The sequence below is a fragment of the Microcaecilia unicolor genome, chromosome 6 (genome assembly GCF_901765095.1).
Source record: "Microcaecilia unicolor chromosome 6, aMicUni1.1, whole genome shotgun sequence".
NCBI classification, from domain to species: domain Eukaryota; kingdom Metazoa; phylum Chordata; class Amphibia; order Gymnophiona; family Siphonopidae; genus Microcaecilia; species Microcaecilia unicolor.
In genome coordinates, this window is record NC_044036.1 from 4,891,547 (window position 1) to 4,916,548 (window position 25,002).

Genomic DNA, 25,002 nt, shown 5'->3' on the forward strand with positions numbered 1-25,002 from the left:
TAATTTATTATCTGTGATTTATCCTACAGGACGATGACCCTGGAACTCGGCGGGAGGGAGGGAGGGAGCGACACAAAGGCTAATAGTATTTTTAGTCTTATTCACCATCCCTTTCCTAATAATTCCTAGCATCCTGTTTGCTTTTTGGCCGTCTCTGCACACTGAGCAGAAGATTTCAGCGTATTATCTACAACAACACCTAGATCTTTTTCCTGGGTGCTGACCCCCCAAAGTGGACCCTAGCATCAGGTAACTATGATTCGGATTATTCTTTCCAATGTGCATAACTTTGCATTTGTCCATAATAAATTTCATCTTCCATTTGGATGCCCAGTCTTCCAATTTCCTAAGGTCTTCCTCCAAATATTTCACAATCCACATGTGTCTTAACAACCTTAAATAGTTTTGTGTCATCTGCAAATTTAATCACCTCACCTCACTGCGGCACTCCACTGTTCACCCTTCTCCACTGTGAGAAATGAACATTTAACCCTCTGTTTTCTGTCCAATAACCAATTCCTAATCCACACCAGAACATGGCCTCCTGTCCCATGACTCTTTAATTTTCTCAGGAGTCTCTCATGAGGAACTTTATCAAAAGCTTTCTGAAAATCTAAATACACTACATCAACAGGCTTACCTTTATTCAAATGTTTATTCATGCCTTCAAAGAAATGAAGCAAATTGGTGAGGCAAGACTTCCCTTGGCTGAACCCATGCTGAGTCTTTCCCATTAAACATGTTTGTCTATGTGTTCCATAATTTTAGTCTTTATAATAGTTTCAACTATTTATCACAGCACTGACGTCAAGCTTACCGGTCTGTAATTTCCCGGATCTCTCCTGGAACCCTTTGTAAAAATCAGCGCCACATTGGCCACCCTCCAATCTTCAGGTACTATGGACGATTTTAATGACAGGTTACATATCATTAGCAGCAGATCAGTAAGTTCATGCTTGAGTTCTTTGACTTTTGGTTATTTTTGCATAAAACTGGACTTGAGAGTATGCAGAGACCAGTACCCTTCAGCCTACCAGGATTTAGCTCGGCCCTGGCCTGCATCTAGCTTGCTTGAATTCCTCCATTTGTCCCAGGGAGTTTAATCAGTGGCCATGACTCAAGGATGTGCCAGGGATTACATAAACTGGCACCTATAATGTGGGGAAAAGGGAAAATTTTCTGGGAACATACAAACATAAGAGTAGCCATACTGGGTCAGACCAGTGGTCCATCTAGTTCAGTATCCTGTTTTCCAAACAATGGCCAAGCCAAGTCTCAAGTACCTGGCAGAAACTCAATTAGCAGCAACATTCTATGCTTCAAATCCCAGGGCAAACAGTTGCTTCTCATGTCTGTCTCTATAGCAGACCAGTGGCGTTCCTAGGGGGGGGGGGGGGGGCGGTGGGTGCGGTCCGCCCCGGGTACACGCCGCTGGGGGGGTGCCACGTGCCTGTCCACTACGTTCGTTCTGTGCTCCCTCTGCCCCGGAACAGATTACTGTTGTTACCACATCCTCCGGCAAAGAGTTTCAGAGCTTAACTATTTGTTGAGTGAAAAAATATTTCCTCCTGTTTGTTTTAAAAATATTTCCATGTAACATCCTCGAGTGTCCCCTAGTCTTTGTACTTTTAGAATGAGTAAAAAAATAGATATACTTCTACTCGTTCTACACCACTCAGGATTTTATAGACTTCAACCATATCTTCCCTCATTCATCTCTTTTCCAAGCTGAAGAGCCCTAACCTCTTTAGTCTTTCCTCATACGAGAAGAGTTCCATTCCCTTTATCATTTTGGTCGCTCTTCTTTGAACCTTTTCTAATTCCACAATATCTTTTTTGAGATACGGCGACCAGAACTGAATGCAATACTCAAGGTGTGGACGCACCACGGAACGATTTCAGCATATGGGACGAAGAGTGGAGATGTTTTTTCAGACTTATTGACTTTTTTTGGACTGAGATATATTCTGGGTGAAACAGAATGGAGGAAACATCTGATGTTGCACTGAGCTCGACCTGCTTAAAAAACGAGCCGCATGGAGAGACCATGACGTGGCTTTGCCCACAGAAGTATAAGTAACATTGAGGGCAGAGTTGGGTGGGAGAGAGTGCATAGCAATATGAATTTGCCAAAAGAGAAGTAGTTTGCCACCATGACTGCATCACCAACATGGAGCCCGCATTTATGTCAACATGCCAGGGGAGGGTATGTGTAGAAATTCAAAAATATAATATAAAATATTTTTAAAAATTAATAATGATAATAATAATAAGAATAGTAAAAGAATAATAATAAATAAAAAGTAAAATAATAGTTTTCACATAAAAATGCCTATGTAACATAAAATAAAATAAAAATTAAAAATTAACAATAAAAAGGAACTTCAATTATAAGATGAACTAATTCATTATTAAAAGAATAATAATGACACAATTTTAAATATTTTATATTATATTTTTGAATTTCTACACATACGATTTTTGGATCTAAGAGTCCTGGGTCAAGCTCTAGCATTTTTTTAAAAAATGACGTGTTTCTCTGCAGTTTCCCTCCATTTTCCCAGCGTCCTTTGTAAGTGATGTCTTACACCTGGAGTGTTAACAGCTTATGATCTGAGCATGTTCAAAACATTTTTTTAGCACGCCTTTTCTTATTTAAATAACGGACATTTTAGTCACACCCCTTTCCTTCATTGAAGCTATTGCTACATTACGGTGCTCTTCTCTGTTCTGACAGTGCTAAGTTTTTTCATTTATTATACGATTATTCAAGTATCTTTTTAGGGGACTTTTTACTTCACTTTTTAATTTTACTTCACTTCTTTACTTCATTTTTTTTTTTAACATATATATGATATATTTAGACTAGTGTTTTTAGAACCTGGTCCAATATAGATGTCTATTTTTTGTCTCTTCTCTGGTTTTAGTTGATAATAGTTCTCATTTTTTTTGCCTGTTCCTTCATTTCATATCTACACCTCCATTTTAAACATATAATAGATACAATTTTCTTTACACATTTACACTCTTTACCTTAACCTCTGTATTGAATACAAACTATATACATCTATGGTTAATACCTTTATAGTGATTCAATTTGACATTCACTCTATAGTAGACACAATGTTTTCATGTACAAAAAATATATGGTGGGTATATATATATATATATACATTTTAGATACAGAGGACCTGTTGGATTGTATTTTATACATTTTTTATTTCACGTGCACTTGCTATTTAGGAAATTTTCTCTTTATAATAAGTCAGCCTTGTGTTTTATTTGTAGGAAGTTTATCTTATATGAAAGTTTTTTTGTAACAAACTATCGACTTCACACTATCAGCTATACATCATAAGGTTAGTAGATTTATTGGAACGAACTGTATTAACCTTTGTTTTCTTTTTTTTATGTCTATTTGACAATATGTTTAAAATATGGTTTATTATTTTGGTTATATAACACTACTAGTAAAACATGCCCGTTTCTGGAGCAAATGAAACGGGTGCTAGCAAGGTTTTCCTCCCGAACCCCCCCTCCCTACCCACCCCTTCGGCGTTGTGAAGCCACTGACGCCATTGCTCCGCCCTCGCTCTGTGACGCCATTGCTCCGCCCTCGACGTCATCACGTTTGACATGAGGGCGGGGCCCAGAGACAGTGATTTCGGTGGCTTCACCACCACGAACCCTTCGAACCCGAAGGAAGTGACACTGACGTCAGTGTCCTCAGAACGTTGAGGGTGAGTTTTATTATATAGGATAGCTCCTCTTATGTGTTCATATGTAGTTATTATTGTGCAATATATAGTTCTACATTTTTGTGACCCATTTGTGTTTTTTATGCTTGTATACAACACCATTGTATCTTATACAAATAATATTTTATTCACAACTTTTATTTTACATCATTTTTTATCCTATGAATTGTGGTATTAGTCACGCACATCCGCTGCCTGCGTGAGCCCTGCAGGCTTTCCTCTGCCACGAACCACCAGAGAGGAACCAGGAAGGAACATCAGCAAGGGCAGTTCGTGGCAGAGGGAAGCCTGTGGGGTTGGCACAGGCAGCAAATGTGCATCATTGACCCAACCCATGAAGAATCTGTGGAACACCGGGAAGGGGGAGGTTCAGAGGGAAGGGGAGTTGCCAGGCCGTGGGCAGGCAGGAGCAAATGCCAGATCTTGATGTAAAAGAGGGGGAGAGAGGGAAGCAAGGCAGCCACTGCTGAATTGTCTTGGGAGGGAGCAGACAGGATGGGCTTGAGCCAAGACTGGGTGGGCCTGTGCCAGATTCATCTGTAGCTACACCACTAAGTGAACCTAACTGCATGAATATGCTCGTGCCACTGTCAGATCCATGCTACCATATATGTTTCTGCATAGGCGTAGACTGGGGGGGCGAGGGGGGGCAGTGCCCCCCCAAACGACGCGAGGCGCTGCCGCGCCATTAGTTTAAAAAAAAAAAAAGTAAAAAAAAAAAAAAAAAACACATGCAGGCACGCGCTCCTCTCCGTCCGATTGGCTTCCCTGCCTCTCTATCTGCGTCCCGCCTTCCTCTGACGTCATTTCCTTTCGGGCGGGACGCAGACAGAGAGGGCAGGGAAGCCAATCGGACGGAGAGGAGCGTCTCTCCGTCTACTCCTCTCTCTTCCTCCCTCCCTCCGGCGCAGGCAGCAGTCTTTTCCAGCGTTCCTGGCAGCTGTAGCGATATACACGCTGCCTTTGGCTCTGCCCCGAAGCCTTCTCTTCAAGTTCCTGTTCCCGCATAGGTGGGAACAGGAACTTGAAGAGAAGGCTTCCGGGGCAGACCGAAGGCAGCGTGTATATCGCTACAGCTGCCAGGAACGCTGGAAAAGACTGCTGCCTGCGCCGGAGGGAGGGAGGGAGGAAGAGAGGGGGTAAACGGAGTCACCATCTTGGACCTCGCGCGGGGGGGAGGGTTGGGGAGCAGAGGGAAGGAGCAAGAGATGGATGGGACTGGGGGGGTGGGTGGGAGCAGAGGGAAGGACCAGGAATTGGATTGGACTGGGAAAGGAGGTGAGCAGAGGGAAGGAGCAGGAGATGGATGGGACTGGGAGGGGTGGGGAGCAGTGGGAAGGACCAGGAATTGGATTGGACTGGGAAAGGAGGTGAGCAGAGGGAAGGAGCAGGAGATGGATGGGACTGGGAGGGGTGGGGAGCAGTGGGAAGGAGCAGGAGATGGATGGACTGGGAGGGGTGGGTGGGGAGCAGAGGGAAGGACCAGGAATTGGGAGTGGATGGGAAAGGAGGTGAGCAGAGGAAGGAGCAGGAGATGGATGGGCTGGGAGGGTGGGGGAGCAGTGGGAAGGACCAGGAATTGGATTGGACTGGGAAAGGAGGTGAGCAGAGGGAAGGAGCAGGAGATGGATGGGACTGGGAGGGGTGGGGAGCAGTGGGAAGGAGCAGGAGATGGATGGGACTGGGAGGGGTGGGGAGCAGTGGGAAGGACCAGGAATTGGATTGGACTGGGAAAGGAGGTGAGCAGAGGGAAGGAGCAGGAGATGGATGGGACTGGGAGGGGTGGGGAGCAGTGGGAAGGACCAGGAATTGGATTGGACTGGGAAAGGAGGTGAGCAGAGGGAAGGAGCAGGAGATGGATGGGACTGGGAGGGGTGGGGTGGGGAGCAGAGGAAGGAGCAGGAATTGGATTGGACTGGGAAAGGAGGTGAGCAGAGGGAAGGAGCAGGAGATGGATGGGACTGGAGGGGTGGGGAGCAGCGGGAAGAGCAAGAGATGGTTGGGACTAGGAGGGGTGGGGAGCAGAGGGAAGGAGCAAGAGATGGATGGGACTGGGAGGGTGGGAAGCAGTGGGAAGGACCAGGAATTGGATTGGACTGGGAAAGGAGGTGAGCAGAGGGAAGGAGCAGGAGATGGATGGGACTGGGAGGGGTGGGAAGGAGCAAGAGATGGATGGGACTGGGCAGGGGTGGGTGGGGAGCAGAGGGAAGGACCAGGAATTGGATTGGACTGGGAAAGGAGGTGAGCAGAGGGAAGGAGCAGGAGATGGATGGGACTGGGAGGGGTGGGGAGCAGCGGGAAGGAGCAAGAGATGGTTGGGACTGGGAGGGGTGGGGAGCAGAGGGAAGGAGCAAGAGATGGATGGGACTGGGAGGGTGGGAAGCAGTGGGAAGGACCAGGAATTGGATTGGACTGGGAAAGGAGGTGAGCAGAGGGAAGGAGCAGGCGATGGATGGGACTGGGAGGGGTGGGTGGGGAGCAGAGGGAAGGAGCAGGAGATGGATGGGACTGGGAGGGGTGGGGAGCAGAGGGAAGGAGCAAGAGATGGATGGGACTGGGAGGGGTGGGTGGGGAGCAGAGGGAAGGACCAGGAATTGGATTGGACTGGGAAAGGAGGTGAGCAGAGGGAAGGAACAGAAGATGGATGGGACTGCGAGGGGTGGGGAGCAGAGGGATGGACCAGGAGATGGATGGGATTTGGAGAGGTCAGGCACAGCAGAGGGAAGGAGCAAGAGATGGATGGGACGGAGGGATGGTGAGCAGAGGGAAGGAACAGAAGATGGATGGGACTGGGAGGGGTGGGGAGCAGAGGGAAGGAGCAAGAGATGGATGGGACTGGGAGGGTGGGGAGCAGAGGGAAGCCTACTGGAAAGAAGACACTGCATAAAACAGAAGACACTGGGATCAAAGCGAATAGAAAAAACTACATGATCAGACAACAAAGGTAAATAAAAGTTTATTTTATTCATAATTTATTAATTGAAATGTCAGCTTTTTGAAATGTGCATCTGTGATATTTTGCCTGTAAATTTCATTTCCTTCCTCCATATTAGCATATTCATTTGCATATGTATATATGCAAATGATATGCTAATATGCTCCGCCCATTTTTTGCCCCCCCAAATGAAACAGTCAAACTACGCCTATGATGTTTCTGGTTGTAGGATCTGCACTTCCCAGATTATATGAAGCCAAATGCACTTACTTCCAGGGCTCTGGGTCTGACTAGTATGTAGGCTAAAGAGCATAGCTCTGTCCTAGAGAGGCACGTGAAGAAGTTTAGTCAGAATTGAACAGGCAGGTACATAAACTTAGATTGTGAGCCCACTACACAGAGAAAGTACCTTCATATAATAAATGTAAACTGCTTTCCTTGTACCACGGAACGGCAGTATATCAAATCCATGACCCTTTTGTTTTTGTTCTGAACTAGTGTGTCATGAGAACATAGGAGGTTTGTTGTGGGGCCAGTACAAATATTTTAGGCATGAACAGTTATATCAGCCATAGAACTGTTATGAATACTATCAGCTAGACTGTTAATATAGTATTTTATAATCTGTATGTGGAAACCTGTACGCCCACCCTTGCTCCACCCATTTGAATGCCCACCTGCAAAGTACACACTTTATACATGGTGCTTGTTGTATATGTGTCCTGTGCTCTTCAAATGGGATAGTTCTACAAAGTGATATAATTGTAGCTCTCTTGTGATAGGCTCTTCCTCCTTGTGGGATTTTTCCTATTGGCTGGCCTCTTGTCCCTTCTTTTTCCATTTTGGGGTTGAGATTGTGCTTGCTTGCTGCATGGTTTTCTAAGAACTGTAAGCTGACTTGCTGTATCTGTTGCATATTCCCCTTTCAAGCTACTGTAAATGACCAAGTTTTTATCAGTTTAAAAGCATTTACTCCTGGCTCCCCTGGTATACAGGGTGAGCAGGTGAGAATAGACTCTCAGTCTGCAAGGCAAAGACTCCTGTCCAGCACATAAGTTATTTCCCTTTGTTTGAATTGCATTAAAGAACATTTTGATTCAAGAGTTCTGAGTCTTCACAGTGATGTTCTTTACTCTTGCCTGAGCCTATCAGGAGAAAGAGCAGAACAGTCGAGATCGGGAGGCAGGACTGGTGGTTGGGAGGCGGGGATAGTGCTGGGCAGACTTATACGGTCTGTGCCATAGCCGGTGGTTGGGAGGCAGGGCTGGTGGTTGGGAGGCGGGGATAGTGCTGGGCAGACTTATACGGTCTGTGCCAGAACCGATGGTGGGAGGCAGGGATAGTGCTGGGCAGACTTATACGGTCTGTGCCAGAGCCAGTAGTGGGAGGCGGGGCTGGTGGTTGGGAGGCGGGGATAGTGCTGGGCAGACTTATACGGTCTGTGCCAGAACCGATGGTGGGAGGCAGGGATAGTGCTGGGCAGACTTATACGGTCTGTGCTAGAGCCAGTGGTGGGAGGCGGGGCTGGTGGTTGGGAGGCGGGGATAGTGCTGGGCAGTCTTATACGGTCTGTGCCAGAGCCAGTGGTGGGAGGCGGGGCTGGTGGTTGGGAGGCGGAGATAGTGCTGGGCAGACTTATACGGTCTGTGCTAGAGCCAGTGGTGGGAGGCGGGGCTGGTGGTTGGGAGGCGGAGATAGTGCTGGTCAGACTTATACGGTCTGTGCCCTGAAAAGGACAGGTACAAATCAAAGTAGGGTATACACAAAAAGCAGCAAATATGAGTTGTCTTTTTGGGCAGACTGGATGGACCGTGCATGTCTTTTTCTGCTGTCATCTACTATGTAATACAGTACATATGTAACTGATCAGGTTTGGTCTATGTTCACATACATGCAGCATCATTTACATGTGTTCTTGCTGCGTAAATCTACACAAATTACCCCCATAATAAAACAACAATAGGATAGGAGGAAATTGCATACCATGGGCAGCTACGAGGGGAGCGCAGCAGGAGGAAGCACAGCCCAGTGGCAGTAGACGCTGCTACAAACCTCCATGACCTGCTTTACTTCCTGTGAACCGCACTCCTTTCCTAGGTTGTCAGTAAGTTAACAAGTTTGATTGGTTTTCTTTTTGATCAAGTGATAGCGGATAGATAGATCCTGAATGTACATCTCCCCGCAAAAGAATGAGCAAGAAAAGTTTTGTATAATCCTCAGAGAAACAGGCAGCAAACAACAGAGGGTGAGAGAATGCCAGTGAGATTTACCTTCATTGCAGTGGAATCCAGTCCAGCCCGTGGCACAGGAGCAGCCGTAGGGATCCGGCAGGCAGAAAGTCAGACCACTGCAGCTGTGATCCTGAGGGCAATCTTCCTGGCAAGTCCGGCCAAACCTCCCCTCCCTGCAGGCTTTAAAATAAAGACATTCACTTACTCATGCTCAAGTCAGTTATAATCAGGGCTTTTTTTGAGGGGGTACTTGGGGGTACTGAGTGCCGGCACCTTTTCTAGTGTCTGCTAAAATTGACCCATGGTCCCCAAGTTTTAATGCAAGAGCTCAGGCTCTACACACCAATTCTACCTTGTCAGATTCTGTGACTGGTTGTAGGGGGCCTGGCTATTGTGGGGTGGGTCCCTCAGTGATCACCCCACCCCTAAAGGGTGGCCTAGCATTTGAGTACCAGCACCTTCTTCACTAGAAAAAATGCACTGGTTATAATTCAGGTACAGTAGGAAGGTAGATCCCTGCTAAGGGCTGTATTTACTAACCCCTGGTAAAATAATATGCTTTTGTACAATTATATTGTGAGAAAGTTCACTGTGGTATCTCTGTATACTGAATTACTTCATCCCAGAGTGATGTGGTTTACTTCCAAGGGCAATTGGGTTGTGAGAATTATCATGCAATTACATCTTGCCTTTGAGGAGAAAGATTTATGAACTGCATTCGCACGAGAGAGGAATTTGAAAGATCTTTTGAGCCTTGCAGTTACGAAAGAAAAAGTAATTCCTTCTGCTGAATGTGGCCATTATCAGTGTGGGGCTTTTTTTTTTCTTCTTTTTTTTTGTAGTTTGTTAATTCAATAGATGGTGCAATTTATAAGCTTGGGCACCTGACAAATTGTAGAACTGACTGTAGAATATCCTTTTATTTGTCCATGTTGGAAGCTATATGTGGACATGACTTTGAGGAGCTTGAAAACACAATTAACAGAGCATAAGTCAAGTTCAATCACATGAAGGATGAATGAATCATTAGTACAGCACTGTGCTCATTTTCATCATCAGTTTTTTGATTTAAAGTGTACAGTAATTGATGTAGAATCTGGGGGGGGGGGGGGGGGGCGATTGAGCAAAATGTTTAAGACGTGAAGCCCGCTGGATTTTTAAGTGGAAAACCTTGGAACCTACTAGGTTGAACAAACATGATTGAGTGGAATGCCTTTCTTCATTTAATGTCTCTGAGTCATCTGAGAGTGAAAATTAATTTTAGAATTAATTTTGATGTTGCTGAGGCAGTGTGCATGTGCAAGCATTCTCTTTAAATAGCAGCACCGTTTTGGGAATGCTACACAGCAGGAGTTAGATTAGGCTGCAAGATGGCAGTAAGTTTTGTGCTTTTAAATGTGTCTTATTTTGTGGTTTGGCACTGATTTTTTTCTTTTGTGTTTCGGATGTTCACTGCAGCGGCGTTGTGATGCATATTTTTTGCCTGATCCCTGATGAAGCCCAAATTGTTGGGTGAAACGGGACCACAAAAAAGATAAGTGCATTACGGTTTGTTATTTTGCTTTTGCAATTTAAAAAAAAAAAGCTTTAAAGAAATTTAGGGGTTTTCTGGACCAATGATTGATACTGGAATCATTCTGTGAAAGGCAAGTTTCCCTAGGCAGTATCTGAGGTCCTTTCCCAATTACAATGAACAAAACAAGTCAAGATAGAGTGGAGCCTTACTGTCAACTGAAATAGTCCTTGTATTTGCTTTGGGTGTGACACTCTGTGGTCTTGGATACTTCTTTACTGTGTTTAACTAATTAAAATCACCCATTATTATAATGTTGCCCAATCTGCCAGCTTTCCTAATTTCTGTAAACATTCCTTCACCTGTCTGTTCGTTCTGTCCCGGCAGATGGCAGTAGAGCCCTACAAGAATACTCCTTCCCTTCACACACGGAATTTCTATCCATAAAGATTCAACGCTGCTATCTGTTTCATGCAGAATGTTTATTATGATTTATTTACCGCCTTTTTGAAGGAATTCACTCAAGGCGGTGTACAGTAAGAATAGATCAAACATGAGCAATAGGCAGTAAAAATATTCAAACAACAATACAAAGTGTGGCACAATATACTACTTACATGTCAACACAATACGTAATAGAACATTTTAATTGATAGTGAAGGGCAAAGTGAAGCTGGAACATTTAGATAGCTAAGAGACCAAGAAGAGTTAGAAAGTAAGGTGGCTAATTTAAAGAAAGTTGCACAGATGGTTAAGTATTATCTCAGCTAGGGTAGGAGTGGATAACTCAATTCCCTCTTAACATATAGTGCAACCCCCTTCCAATTTGATCCTCTCTATCATTGCAATACAATTTGTACCCTGTTAACACAGTGTCCCGTTGATTGTCCTCTTTCCACCAAGTCTCTGAGATGCCTATTATAACTACCTTGTCATTTAGTGCTGTATATTCTAACTCTCCCATCTTATTTTTTTAGGCTTCTAATATTTTTATATAAACACTTCAAATAGTGTTTTTTTCCCATTGCATCTACAGGCTGCTTTGAAGTTGTCGGGCATAATTTGCAACCTTTACTTGGTTCTCCCATTAAATACTCCATTATTGAAACCTCTCTATTGGGATTCCCTAAAGATCCTGTTTCAAGGATACTCCACACAGAAACATGCGCAACTGGGCGATTGTTGGCTCCCCCCTCCTAATCTAGTTTAAAAGCTGCTCTATCTCCCGAAGGAGCAGGAGGTTAGTTTGTGTTTCTGCTACAACCAGGAGTCCTTTTCCATCTGTACAGGGCTGAAGGGTATAAGAATCGACCACTTACTACCATTTGGTCTACTGGAGTCATCTGCCAACAACTGGAGGTTGGGAAAACTGTAAGTGAATAAATAACTGAGCACTGATACATGTTTAACGTCTGTCAATATGAACAGCAGGTATCTTAAACGTGTGCTTGAAAGACCCTCACAAACCCACTGAGTGGGTTTAACCATCTAAGGGAATTAAAGTAACCATTAATTGTACTTTCATCTATGTTTGGAGAGAGGAGGAAAGAACTGTAAATAGTTACTACTTGATCAGTGAAGAAAAAGTTTATTGTGCCAAAATCATTTAAAGTTTGGTTCAGACTGAAATACTATGTGTGGAGTGAATTATTGAGTAAAAGTCTGGTGCAGCTTTCTGTTGCCTCCTCAAATAAATCCAGGTCCTGCCCTTGGTCCACAACCAACAAACTTGATGTGTGCCCCTTCCGCCCAGCTTCCCGGGCTTACACCAGGCAATCGCCTAGGTGTGCAGACAAGGGGTTACACTTGAGTGACAAGTTTCCATTCCTCAGGTCACTGGGAGTGAGGGCACTGCAGAGGCAGCACTCACGACTTTTTGGGTGGGAGGGGGGGGTGGAGGAAATCAGTCACTACACAAAGGAGACACACGGAGGTGTATTTTCAAAGACATACAAAGTTAACCTATGGATATGAAAATGAGCCCCACAGTGGCTGAATTTAGGGGCCATGATGGCAGAATTCCAGAAAGAGACCTGGGGACAGTTTCCACCAACTCCAGCACCAAGAAGCAGACAGTCGACAGCTATGGCTGATATAAGCAGGCTTGAGTATAGCCCTGACCTGGCTGTTTCAGCATCTGGCGTGCCACACAGGCAAGCTGTGTCATGTACTCAGATAAATCTGCTTATTCCTTCTGTAGCTGAAGGTTGTCGTCCTTTCTTTCTGGTTAAATTTGTTTCCTTCATCCAGGGCTTTTTTTTGAGGTGGTACTTGAATGTACTGAGTACCGGCACCTTTTCCATTGTCTGCTAAAATTGACCCATGGAACCCAAGTTTTAATGATAGATCCCAGGGTCTACACACCAATTCTGTCTTGTCATAGATTCTGTGACTGGTTGCAGGGGGCCTGGCTATTATGGGGTGGGTCCCTCAGTAGTCACCCCACTCTTGAAGGGTGGCCTATCATTTGAGTACTGGCACCTTTTTTTGCTAGAAAATACACACTGCCTTCATCTGTGGCTTGTACTTTCCAGCAGCCCAACACCATCACTGCAATGAGCAGAGTAAGCGCTGGCATCGGGTGGGTTCAAGCCCTCGTTCTGATGACCTGGAAACTGCTGGGTGAAAAAAAGCCCAACATATATTTAATTACAATAAACTAATGAAATAAAACAAATCAGAAGGAATTGAAAGGGAGAGGAAGTCAGAGCCAAGAGAAAGTGGCAGGAATGTCACCCTTAGCCATGGAATAGCTCAGTGGCTATTGCAGAGCCAGAATTTACTACTACTATTTAGCATTTCTATAGCGCTACAAGGCATATGCAGCGCTTAACCCATCTTTCTTCCTGCACTCAGGATCTCAAGACATTCTCTCTCAAACAGATCTTACCCTTCTCACAGCGAGTCCCCATGAAGCCTGGGGGGCAAACGCATTCTCCCGTGACATCGTGGCAGATTCCCCCATTCAGACAGTCCAGACATTCCTTCTGGCAGGATGGACCCCACTTCTTAGCAGAACACCCTGGACAAAAAGAGAGGGGACAAATTTCTGAAAAGACGTAGAAAGCAGGAATTGACATGTACAGGTCAGTGAATCTCAGGTTTCACAAGTATTTTGGAAAATAATCTGCTAATGAAGAATCTGTTCTGAAATACAGGACAAATGGATGTTTATGCCCCAGGTTCTTGCAGCAGAATCATCCATTTTAGTAAAATGAAGTATCTAATATCGATCTTCACGACCTTATAAACAGCAGCACAGAGTGATCAGTTTTCCTTGCTAGTTTGGCATTTTGGGGACACAGAAACTGCTGAGGGACTAGGAGGCAACACCCCCTCCCCCCCCCATATCCCTCCAGTCCAGTGCTGCTCAATAGCGGCTGTTTCCCAAATTCAAAACATACTTGGTAACAGGTGTAACTCCCAACAATAATCTTTTAGGACATAGGAGCCGATGCTCAAAAGCTAAGACCAACTTTCAAGGCAGTTAGCGGCAGACTTTGCTGGTAGGATCTCTGGGACGGGACCTTAGCACTCGGACAGCTCTTACGGGCTCTCTGGGATGGGACCTTAGTACTCGCACAGTTCTTACAGGCTCTCTGGAATGGGACCTTAGCACTCGGACAACTCTTACGGGCTCTCTGGAATGGGACCTTAGCACTCGGACAGTTCTTACGGGCTCTCTGGAATGGGACCTTAGCACTCGGACAGTTCTTACGGGCTCTCTTGAATGGGACCTTAGCACTCGGACAACTCTTACGGGCTCTCTGGAATGGGACCTTAGCACTCGGACAACTCTTACGGGCTCTCTGGAATGGGACCTTAGCACTCGGACAACTCTTACAGGCTCTCTGGGATGGGACCTTAGCACTCGGACAGTTCTTACAGGCTCTCTGGAATGGGACCTTAGCACTCGGACAGTTCTTACGGGCTCTTTTGAATGGGACCTTAGCACTTGGACAACTTTTACAGGCTCTCTGGGATGGGACCTTAGTACTCGGACAACTCTTACAGGCTCTCTGGGATGGGACCTTAGCACTCGGACAACTCTTACAGGCTCTCTGGGATGGGACCTTAGTACTCGGACAACTCTTACGGGCTCTCTGGGATGGGACCTTAGCACTCGGACAGCTCTTACGGGCTCTCTGGAATGGAATCTTAGTACTCGGACAGTTCTTATGGGCTCTCTGGGATAGGACATTAGCACTCGGACAGTTCTTACGGGCTCTCTGGTATGGGACCTTAGCACTCGGACAGCTCTTACGGGCTCTCTGGGATGGGACCTTAGTACTCGGACAACTCTTACGGGCTCTCTGGAATGGGACCTTAGTACTCGGACAACTCTTACGGGCTCTCTGGGATGGGACCTTAGCACTCAGACAGTTCTTACAGGCTCTCTGGAATGGGACCTTAGCACTCGGACAACTCTTACGGGCTCTCTGGGATGGGACCTTAGTACTCGGACAGTTCTTACGGGTTCTCTGGGATGGGACCTTAGCACTCGGACAGTTCTTACGGGTTCTCTGGGACGGGACCTTAGTACTCGGACAGTTCTTACGGGTTCTCTGGGACGGGACCTTAGTACTCGGACAGTTCTTACAGGCTCTCTGGGACGGGACCTTAGTACTCAGACAGTTCTTACAGGCTCTCTGGAATGGGACCTTAGTACTCGGACAGTTCGTATGGGTTCTCTGGGACGGGACCTTAGTACTCGGACAGTTCTTACAGGCTCTCTGGGACGGGACCTTAGTACTCGGACAGTTCGTACGGGTTCTCTGGGACGGGACCTTAGTACTCGGACAGTTCTTACGGGTTCTCTGGGACGGGACCTTAGCACTCGGACAGTTCTTTCGGGCTCTCTGGAATGGGACCTTAGCACTCGGACTGCTCTTACAGGTTCTCTGGAATGGGACCTTAGCACTCAGACAGCTCTTACCCTTCTCACGGCAAGTTTCCATGAAGTCTGGGGGGAAACATATTCTCCCATGACATTCCCAGGATTATGAACTTTGCCCACAAAGAGATCCTTATCCAGAATTGCAGAAAGATGGAGGAGTTGATATCCTACAGTGCCTGAGTGCTTTTGCTTCAGGATTATTCTGTTTCAATGGCTGCTTTACACCGAGGCTAAAGAACAGTCTGTAAAACGCGGGTGGCCCACAATGTATGTTTTACACTTCAGTTTCCCATGCGTCTGAGTGCGCTGTATAAAGGAAAATCTCACTCATGCTCCACAAACTGGGAAGCCCAGAGGCAGTGACAAATGGGGTTCCCAGGGGTAGCAAGTGTTTCATAGGCAAATTTACTGACTCTTGGATTATTATTATTATCAGGTATTAGGGGCTGACCAAAACCAGGATGCTGGGTTTTGACCAAAACTGAACCAGCAACCGAAATTTGCAGTTCAGTTTCAGTTGAAACCAAACCTTCACCCCCTTCTGTCCCATCACCCACCTTTAAACCTCCTGGTGGGTCTAGTAGGTCTTCAGGGTAAGAGCGATCCCCAGTCACTCTTGCCTTCACTGGTTCCGCAGCCAAAATGACTGCTGACACTGCCACGGGAGGTCCCAGCAAACATTTTCAGATTGGAAACAGCATAAGCAGAAACAACTGGATTGCTCCTGCTTATCCTGCTTCAAATCCCAAGATGGCTACCAAGACCTCCCTCCGCAGTCTCATGAGGCTGAAGAACCCATGGAGACAAGAGTGACTAGGGATTGCTCTTACCCTAAAGACCCACCAGACCACAAGGAGGTACAAAGTAGGCTTAGAAAGGGCATTTGGGTGGTGTTTGGTAGGGGGGATAGAGGGGTATAGGACGGAGAGTGATCACGGAGATGAGTAAAGGGGGGCTCAGTTTTAGCCAAAAATGTACTTGCATTTTCTGTCGAAACCTGAACCTGGGTTTTGTGAAACCAAAATTCAGTTGGGTTCTATCAGGTAGTCTCTAGGCCCGTGAGACCTTGTTTTCTGAGCCTACTGTATGCAATGAACATCATGGTCTCCTTCTCCTTTTTATTTTTATATTAAACTCAGCAAATTTCCAGGAAATGTGTGCAGGTGTATCAAGCCAATATTACTGCTGTACTTCACCAGAGCTGATACCTGGTAGTTTCAGAGGGGGACTATTATATGGCAAACACAAGATGGACTTGATCCCTGGCAAACCAGGCGTAGAGGCTGACCAAAAGACAAGTCCAACTCAGGAGATAGTGCTTAAAAGACGCATTATTGGTTGCTCGAAAGAAGTAACAAAACGTGTGTCGACAGCGAGTGGACACTTGACACACGTTTTTGTTACTCGCTCATTGACAACATTCTTTGGTCAGTGAACTCTGTGAACACTATTTGGATCCCTAAGGCAGGCATTTTGCGATGCCAAAACACGGACCGTGTCGAATTCTTTATTCAAGTAACCAATAAAGCGTCTTTCAAGCACTGAGATGGACTTGTCTTTTGCTCAGCCTCTACTCCTGTTGGTTTGGTCGTCATGGAGGGTTTTCCTGTTTGCTGTTCTGGCTCCAGATATATAGATAGATATAGATACACACACACACACACACACACACACACACACACACACATATATATATATATATATATATATATATATATATATATATATATATATATACACATACATACATACATAAACATGCATACACACAGATATACTGTGATAGAGTCACATCCAGGATAGTTGGGTTAAGGCAGTTTCAGTGTGAAATACAAGTCCCAGAAGGCATTGCAGACAAGGAGCCAGGGGGTGAGATGAAGAGCCCGGACTGGACTCCTAGCTGCAATGGGGAAGACATGGGTGTAAGCTGGCAGGAAGTGTAGATGGGCTGCCACTAGGGGGAAAGAGAGTTAGGAAACCCTGTGTGCAGGAGCTCATCATTAGTCTAATACTTAACTCAGCTGGTATGGGTGTGGGGATAGCTAATGGAAGGAGAATGATTGGTTGTGGTAGCAGAAGCCAGGGATTGATTAGGCAGGTGGGAAGGAGTCCCAAGGAAGAGAGAAGCAGAGGGGGAGAAAAGGGTAGAGTGAAGCAGATCCTTGGGTGTGAGAAAGTCCCAAATGTATTTGCAGGCTGAAAATCCTTGGGTAATAGAGGTCCCTAAAGTATTGAATCTACCAGTGAAGCTGATGTAAAGGGGAACCCTTGGGGTATGAGAAATCCCTAAAGTATTGAACCCCTTCTGAAGGTAAAGAGAGTAGAAGGTAGAAACTGCTGCTTTGTGATTTAACTGTGATGATGAATTGAATGAACTGCTTCTATTTGGAATTGAACTACTGCTTATTGTGCACTGGCTAAAGAGCCCAGACTGGAGCTGACTGTGAGCCTGTATTGAATCCTGGTATGTGCTGATAGCCTACTGCTTAAAGGGGATTATTTGCCACACACTTTCAGGTGGCTTATATGTGCTTAAGGTGAATGCTGCTGTTGGAACTGTGTATCAGGTCTACTAGAAACCTGCATGGAATAAAGTCCTTAAGATTGAAGTTGCTGGTGGATATTTATTTCTTGACTGTACCGGGAGCCTGTGGCTGGAGGAGATTGTTCTATCCTTGGCTGCACATAGAGGTACCTGGTTACAATACACACACACAAAATACACATACAAATACACACACATGCATACCCATAAATTCATAAACACACACATATATCATACACACGCATATATATATGTATTGTATAGGGGTGTCGTTTAGAGCAGAGATTGTATTGTGCAGGACTATTGTCTAGGGCAGAGGTGGTATTGTATAAGGGTGTCCTGCAGGGTGTCTTTTAGGGCAGGGAAAGTATTTTGCAGGAATATCTTTTGGAGAAGTAGATGTCTCTGTGTTAGAGGTTATATCGTAGCAGAGGCCACTGTAATCCATTTATTACTGAGTTGTTTGATTTGTAGGAGCGGAGGTGAATTTTCTTCATGTTGCTTCCGGGAGAGGAGCTTTTAATCACAGCTTTTTCTTCCCTCAGTTGAGGGAGCTGCTTTCTTAAAAGCAGAGAGTTGGTTGGAAACAGATGAAACTGGCAGCCGTTCAAATGTTCCAAAGGTGATACCTTAGGACTGAAACACTGCAGGTATTGCATTGAATAACTGGCATGATTACTGCATCTGATATTATCAAAAGCAACACAGATATGATCTCCACTTTCTGGACATCTGTGTCTGAGGAAGACTGCATAGGAAAATCACAGCCTGGTGTACGGAGGGAGGGAGGGAGGGATTTTAAGTGCCAAAGGCCTGTAAAGTATTTCCAAGCTGAGAGTTCCCCAAATCTCTTATTCAGAAAGGGCAAACATGGAAAATACTAAAGCTGCATTCTCTAAAGCTAAGGGACAAGAATTTCAGAGATTTACCTATAAATTAAATTAAAGGAAGGCAAAAATCCAGGAAGTTAGCACCGCTTTTCTCTTTTGGAGAAAGCAAAGCAAAGTTAGGCTTTTTCTTTCTTTCTGTTTTTTTCAAATACATAATCCAGCCAGAAAAACAATTAAGCAAGGAATATGGGGAAGTGCTGTCACCCAGGTGCTGATAGTTCCATGTGCATCCAGTGTCTTAAAATGTTTAAATACTGGAATATGTGTGTGTTTGGCCGTAAGCAACGCAATGCTATTCTGAACAACTGCAAGGGGAGGTAACACAGGGGCGGGATCTGGCCGAGTCCCCGCCTTCACCTTATAACTTAAGGAACACGTCCCTGCAGTGCTCAAGTCAACTCCACATACGTGTGCGAGAGACAGATTCCCAGTCCTTACTGTGACCAATTCCCGAGAGAGGGAGGCTTCCTTGCAATATAGACCCAACAACATTAAAAGACAGCTCCTGCTGAAAATGCAAGGGGGGGGGGGGGGCAATATTCAGCCAGCAGTGGTGAGCAGCTGATAGCAGGTGTTCAGCTACCAGCTTTAACCAGTTCGTTTTTTCTAGCAAAAAGGTGCCGGTACTCAAATGCCAGATCACCCTTCAGGGGTGGGGTGATCACTGAGGAAGCCATCCTACAATAGCCAGGCCTCCTGCAACCAGTCACAGAATCTATGACAAGGCAGAATCGGTGTGTAGAGCCTGAGCTTTTCATTAAAACTTGGGGACCGTGGCTCGATTTTAGCAGACAATGGAAAAGGTGCCGGTACTCAAATGCCAGATCACCCTTCAGGAATGGGATGATCACTGAGAGACCCACCCCACAGTAGCCAGGCCCCCTGCAACCAGTCACAGAATCTATGACAAGGCAGAATCGGTGTGTAGAGCCTGAGCTTTCATTAAAACTTGGGGTCCATGGGTCAATTTTAGCAAACAATTGGAAAAGGTGCCAGTACTCAGTACCCCCTCAAAAAAAGCCCTGGCTTTAACTATCTGGGTATGTTAACCAGGCTCCAGCCAATATTCAGACCAGTTCCTGGCCAAATTGCCATATAAAGTTACCACTGCTCTTTTGCTGTCCTACTTTTATGCCGTTACACAGCTGCTAACTGGCGAAGGTGACGTTCCATCCTCACCCCACCGCTTGCCCGCCTCAGTGGTTATGGTTTATTAGGCATTATACTGCCTTTCTTTCCAAAAAAGCAAAGTGCTTTACAGAGAAAACCAGATTAAAATGTAAAAAAAAAAAAAGCAACTATCATACAGGACAAAAGAAAGACATAGTTCAGAGAGGTACAGAGGGAAAGGAGAGAGGAGGACAAGTATCAATAATCTCAGTGTTATAACCTAATGAAATAATAGCTGAAACTTACTCACACAGATTGATATTAAACTACTGCTAATTTCAGTGTTATTATCTAATGAAATAATAGCTCAAAACAGATCACAGAGATTGATATTATCTAATGAAACACGGATTGATATTAAAATACTTTAACCTCAGTGCTATTATGTAATGAAAGAATAGCTGAAAATTGCTCACACCGTCTGATATTAAAGTACTGCTAATTTCAATGTAATGAGTGGAGTTGAATGGGTAGATGTGACGCGTCTGTTTGTGCTTTCCAAAAATACTAGGCCTAGGGGACATGCAATGAAGCTACTAAGAAGGTAAAAACAAATTGATGAAACTATTTCTTCACTCAATGTGTAATTAAACTCTTGAATTTGTTGCCAGAGAATATGATAAAAGCAATTAGCTTAGCAGGGTTTAAAAAAGGTTAGCATAATTTCCTCAAAGAAATGCCCAAAAGTCATTATTAAGATGGACTTGGGAATATCCACTGCTTATTTCTAGGAAAAGCCAACAAAAAAAATCTGTTTTATTGTTCTGGGATCTTGCCAGGTACTTGTGACCTGGATTGTTCACTCTTGCAAACAGGATATTGGGCTTGATGGATCTTTGGTCTGTTCCATGGGAATGGGTATTAGTAAAGTGATAGATTTTTCCAGAAGCCTAGGGGGAAGGAGGTCCCTGTCAGAGGGCTGGAGTGGTAGGATGTCCCTGGGTGGGAGGAAGCCCAGCTCATGTGGAGTGATTTTCAAGCAGAATGCAGGAGAAAAGAGTTGCCCTTGTAGAGAATGATAAGGGGGAAGGAGTGACAAAAGGAATAAAGGTTGGAGTTATGCCCAAGAGGGGGTCATCTTTGGTTGCCTGATAGTACCCTGCTCAGAGACAAGGAGGAGGAAAGGGGAATCCTAAGTGAGGAGTGTGATCAATGGCTGTAAAGGAGGGTTGTGGCTCCTGAAAGTGGCAACCGGGAGATTGTGTGTGTGCTACAGGTGGGCAGAGGAGAGACCCTGCCCGGGAGCAGGGGGTTGGAGCCAGGGAGTGCTCGGTCCCCAGACCAGGGTGGATGCAGAGGGGGTTCACCACTAGCATAGGGTCAGAGTGGAGGAGAGCCTGAACCAGCAGAGTTTTGAGTCTATACAGAAAAGGAGGAAAAGCAGCCAGGAGGAAGAACACTGCCCAAGGGAGAACTATATATTGGGAACTTGCCCTTGTAAATAAACCTGAGGAGAGAAGTGGTAAAGGAGTTCCCCTGAGGAACAACAGGAGAATTGGAACAGAGCTTATGTTTACCTGGAGCTGGATCACAAAAGACTGTTTGATGTTGCAAAGTTGGAAATAAAAGTTTGAGTTCTTGAATAGACACTGGATTACAGTGTGTCTTTGGGGACCGAGATGCGAGAGTGAAGTGGTCCCTGAGAACGTGAATGTCTCCCAAACCCCCGGAATTCTATTTTAGACTGCAGACCAACTGCATGTGTGCTGAAACTGATGAGTGTGGGGGAGCGGGAGGGGGGGGGGGGGAGTGGCCCTGAATGTCAGTGATCTGCATTGTGGCCTGGGATCGGATCTAGGGCATGGGTGAGACCCAGGTTACGCTATGAAGAGATTGTCATGCCTCCTCTGCCAGAGAGAGCTGTGCTGGAGCTGCTGCTGCTAAGTCAAGGTGGGAGGGTGTACGTTATTCTTAATATTTATTCTAGTCAGTCCTGGCACCGACCCTCTGGCATCTGTTATCCCCCTTCTCTGAAATTACACTGCACCCTCTGGCCTCACATAACCCTCCAAAGAATCACAGTGCATCTTCTGCTGTCACCCTCTGGCATCATGTACCCCCTCCCATGAAGCACATAGCACCTGCTTCTCCTACGAATTCCAGGGTATCCTCTGGCGTTACTGTGCCCCTCCCAGGAGTCATGGGGCACCCTTTTCTGTCTTCATATCCCATCAGGTGAATCTGTCATTCCTGGTCTTGCTGTACGTTGAGATCGTTAACTCGACATCGATGAGGTGGTCCGAGAGGAACTTACCTCTTACAATCAGCCTGAAGAATGCGCTGACCAGCGGACTGTGGCCCATGAAGCCAGCACTGTAAACCCCCGTCTGACTCATGCTGACAGTCGGTATCACCAGTTTGACCTCTCTGTCCACGATGTCTTCCTTGTACGTGATCTGGTAGAAACTTCCTGCACAGAAGAGACAGCAGCTCAATTCATCCAAAATAGTTGTAATGGAAACAGTATGAAGAGTGAAAAACAGTTTTTGGGGAGGGAACTGCTGTGGAAACATGTTTTCTTTTCTATTCAGCGTTTCTTACCTGGATTGCAGGTCTGCCCAGTTCAATATTTATTTATTCAAGCATTTGATATACCACAAATAAATCCAATACTGGAAACTAACTGGTGTACAAACAATCAAAAAGCCTCGACCAGGGCCACAGCCAACTTTGCAGCTAATGCCAGTGAAAATCCACCCCGGCTCTGTCCTGACAGAACCAGGAGATACCCAGAGACTGTGCTGTCCAGAAAGAAACTGGCCTAACTAATCCATATTAGTGGAGTGGAGTGGAGGAGTAGCCTAGTGGTTAGTGCAGTGGACTTTGATCCTGGGGAACTGTATTGGGCAGTCAAGCCATTGTGACATCACTGATGAGGTTGGCTCTTATTGGTGGAATGAGTGGAGGAGTAGCCTAGTGGTTAGTGCAGTGGACTTTGATCCTGGGGAACTGTATTGGGCAATGAAGCCATTGTGACATCACTGATGAGGTTGGCTCTTATTGGTGGAATGAGTGGAGGAGTAGCCTAGTGGTTAGTGCAGTGGACTTTGATCCTGGGGAACTGTATCGGGCAATCAAGCCATTGTGACATCACTGATGAGGTTGGCTCTTATTGGTGGAATGAGTGGAGGAGTAGCCTAGTGGTTAGTGCAGTGGACTTTGATCCTGGGGAACTGTATTGGGCAGTCAAGCCATTGTGACATCACTGATGAGGTTGGCTCTTATTGGTGGAATGAGTGGAGGAGTAGCCTAGTGGTTAGTGCAGTGGACTTTGATCCTGGGGAACTGTATTGGGCAATGAAGCCATTGTGACATCACTGATGAGGTTGGCTCTTATTGGTGGAATGAGTGGAGGAGTAGCCTAGTGATTAGTGCAGTGGACTTTGATCCTGGGGAACTGTATTGGGCAGTCAAGCCATTGTGACATCACTGATGAGGTTGGCTCTTATTGGTGGAATGAGTGGAGGAGTAGCCTAGTGATTAGTGCAGTGGACTTTGATCCTGGGGAACTGTATTGGGCAGTCAAGCCATTGTGACATCACTGATGAGGTTGGCTCTTATTGGTGGAATGAGTGGAGGAGTAGCCTAGTGATTAGTGCAGTGGACTTTGATCCTGGGGAACTGTATTGGGCAGTCAAGCCATTGTGACATCACTGATGAGGTTGGCTCTTATTGGTGGAATGAGTGGAGGAGTAGCCTAGTGGTTAGTGCAGTGGACTTTGATCCTGGGGAACTGAGTTCAATTCCCACTGCAGCTCCTTGTGACTCTGGGTAAGTCACTTAACCCTCCATTGCCCCTGGTACAAAATAAGTACCTGAATATATGTAAACTGCTTTGAATGTAGTTGCAAAAACCTCAGAAAGGTGGTATATAACTCCCATTTCCCTTTCCCATTTCCCATATGGGAACGGCCAGGATCTGGGTAAATCCCACTGCTGCCACTGTGCAATCCATTAGCCAGATACTGGTGCTGAACTGACTGTGGCAACCTGGTGTTTAATAAAAACACTGACCACCATGGCTGAACATTGGGCTGAAAATTTCAAAAGTACTTTCTAAAGAAATTGAGGCCATGTGGGAGCAGGATTTCCCATGGACATCTTGCTAGAAATTTCATTTCATTAAAAACATTTATTCTGATTTTTCAATTCAATGAAATGAACAAGGTGGCTTACAGTAATAATAAATACATAGAAACCAGGGTTCAACTAAGTTTCTTAGGGTCTCGGAGCCAGACTTGGAATGACTGAAGTTTTTATTTAAGCACATTTGTAAATCGCATATTCGTAATGTGTTCAAGCAAGTTATTTATTCAAGTGGTAGGAAGAGAGTGGAGAAGAGGGCTACTTACTGCTCCCCCCTCGACCATCCACTTCCAGCATCTCTGGCACAATGTCCTATTGTGGATTAAAAACTGGTTGAAGGATAGGAAACAGAGAGTGGGGTTAAATGGGCAGTATTCACAATGGAGAAGGGTAGTTAGTGGGGTTCCTCAGGGGTCTGTGCTAGGACCGCTGCTTTTTAATATATTTATAAATGATTTAGAGATGGGAGTAACTAGCGAGGTAATTAAATTTGCTGATGTCACAAAGTTATTCAAAGTCATTAACTCGCGACAGGATTGTGAAAAATTACAAGAGGACCTTACGAGACTGGGAGACTGGGCGGCTAAATGGCAGATGACGTTTAATGTGAACAAGTGCAAGGTGATGCATGTGGGAAAAAAGAACCCGAATTATAGCTACGTCATGCAAGGTTCCACGTTAGGAGTTACAGACCAAGAAAGGGATCTGGGTGTCGTCGTCGATAACACACTGAAACCTTCTGCTCAGTGTGCTGCTGTGGCTAAGAAAGCGAATAGAATGTTGGGTATTATCAGGAAAGGTATGGAAAACAGGTGTGAGGATGTTATAATGCCGTTGTATCGCTCCATTGTGCGACCGCACCTTGAGTATTGTGTTCAATTCTGGTCGCCGCATCTCAAGAAAGATGTGGAGGGGCATAATTGAACGAAAACGTCTATCTCCATGGGCGTTTATCTCCGAGAACGGGTCCGTGAAGG

At 45.5% G+C, this 25,002-nt stretch overlaps 1 protein-coding gene across 2 annotated transcripts in view; it reads right to left on the reverse strand.

Moving 5' to 3' along the window:
• The window catches only part of TIE1 (tyrosine kinase with immunoglobulin like and EGF like domains 1), a 119,538-nt gene that overhangs the window by 70,061 nt on the left and 24,475 nt on the right, over positions 1-25,002 (reverse strand). For both annotated transcript variants that reach the window (XM_030205294.1, XM_030205293.1), the window contains exons 4-6: positions 22,194-22,349; positions 13,328-13,459; positions 8,964-9,104 (exon numbers count right to left, since the gene is read on the reverse strand). In XM_030205294.1, coding sequence (XP_030061154.1) covers positions 8,964-9,104; positions 13,328-13,459; positions 22,194-22,349 — 429 coding nt within the window. The remainder of the gene's footprint in view (positions 1-8,963; positions 9,105-13,327; positions 13,460-22,193; positions 22,350-25,002) is intronic.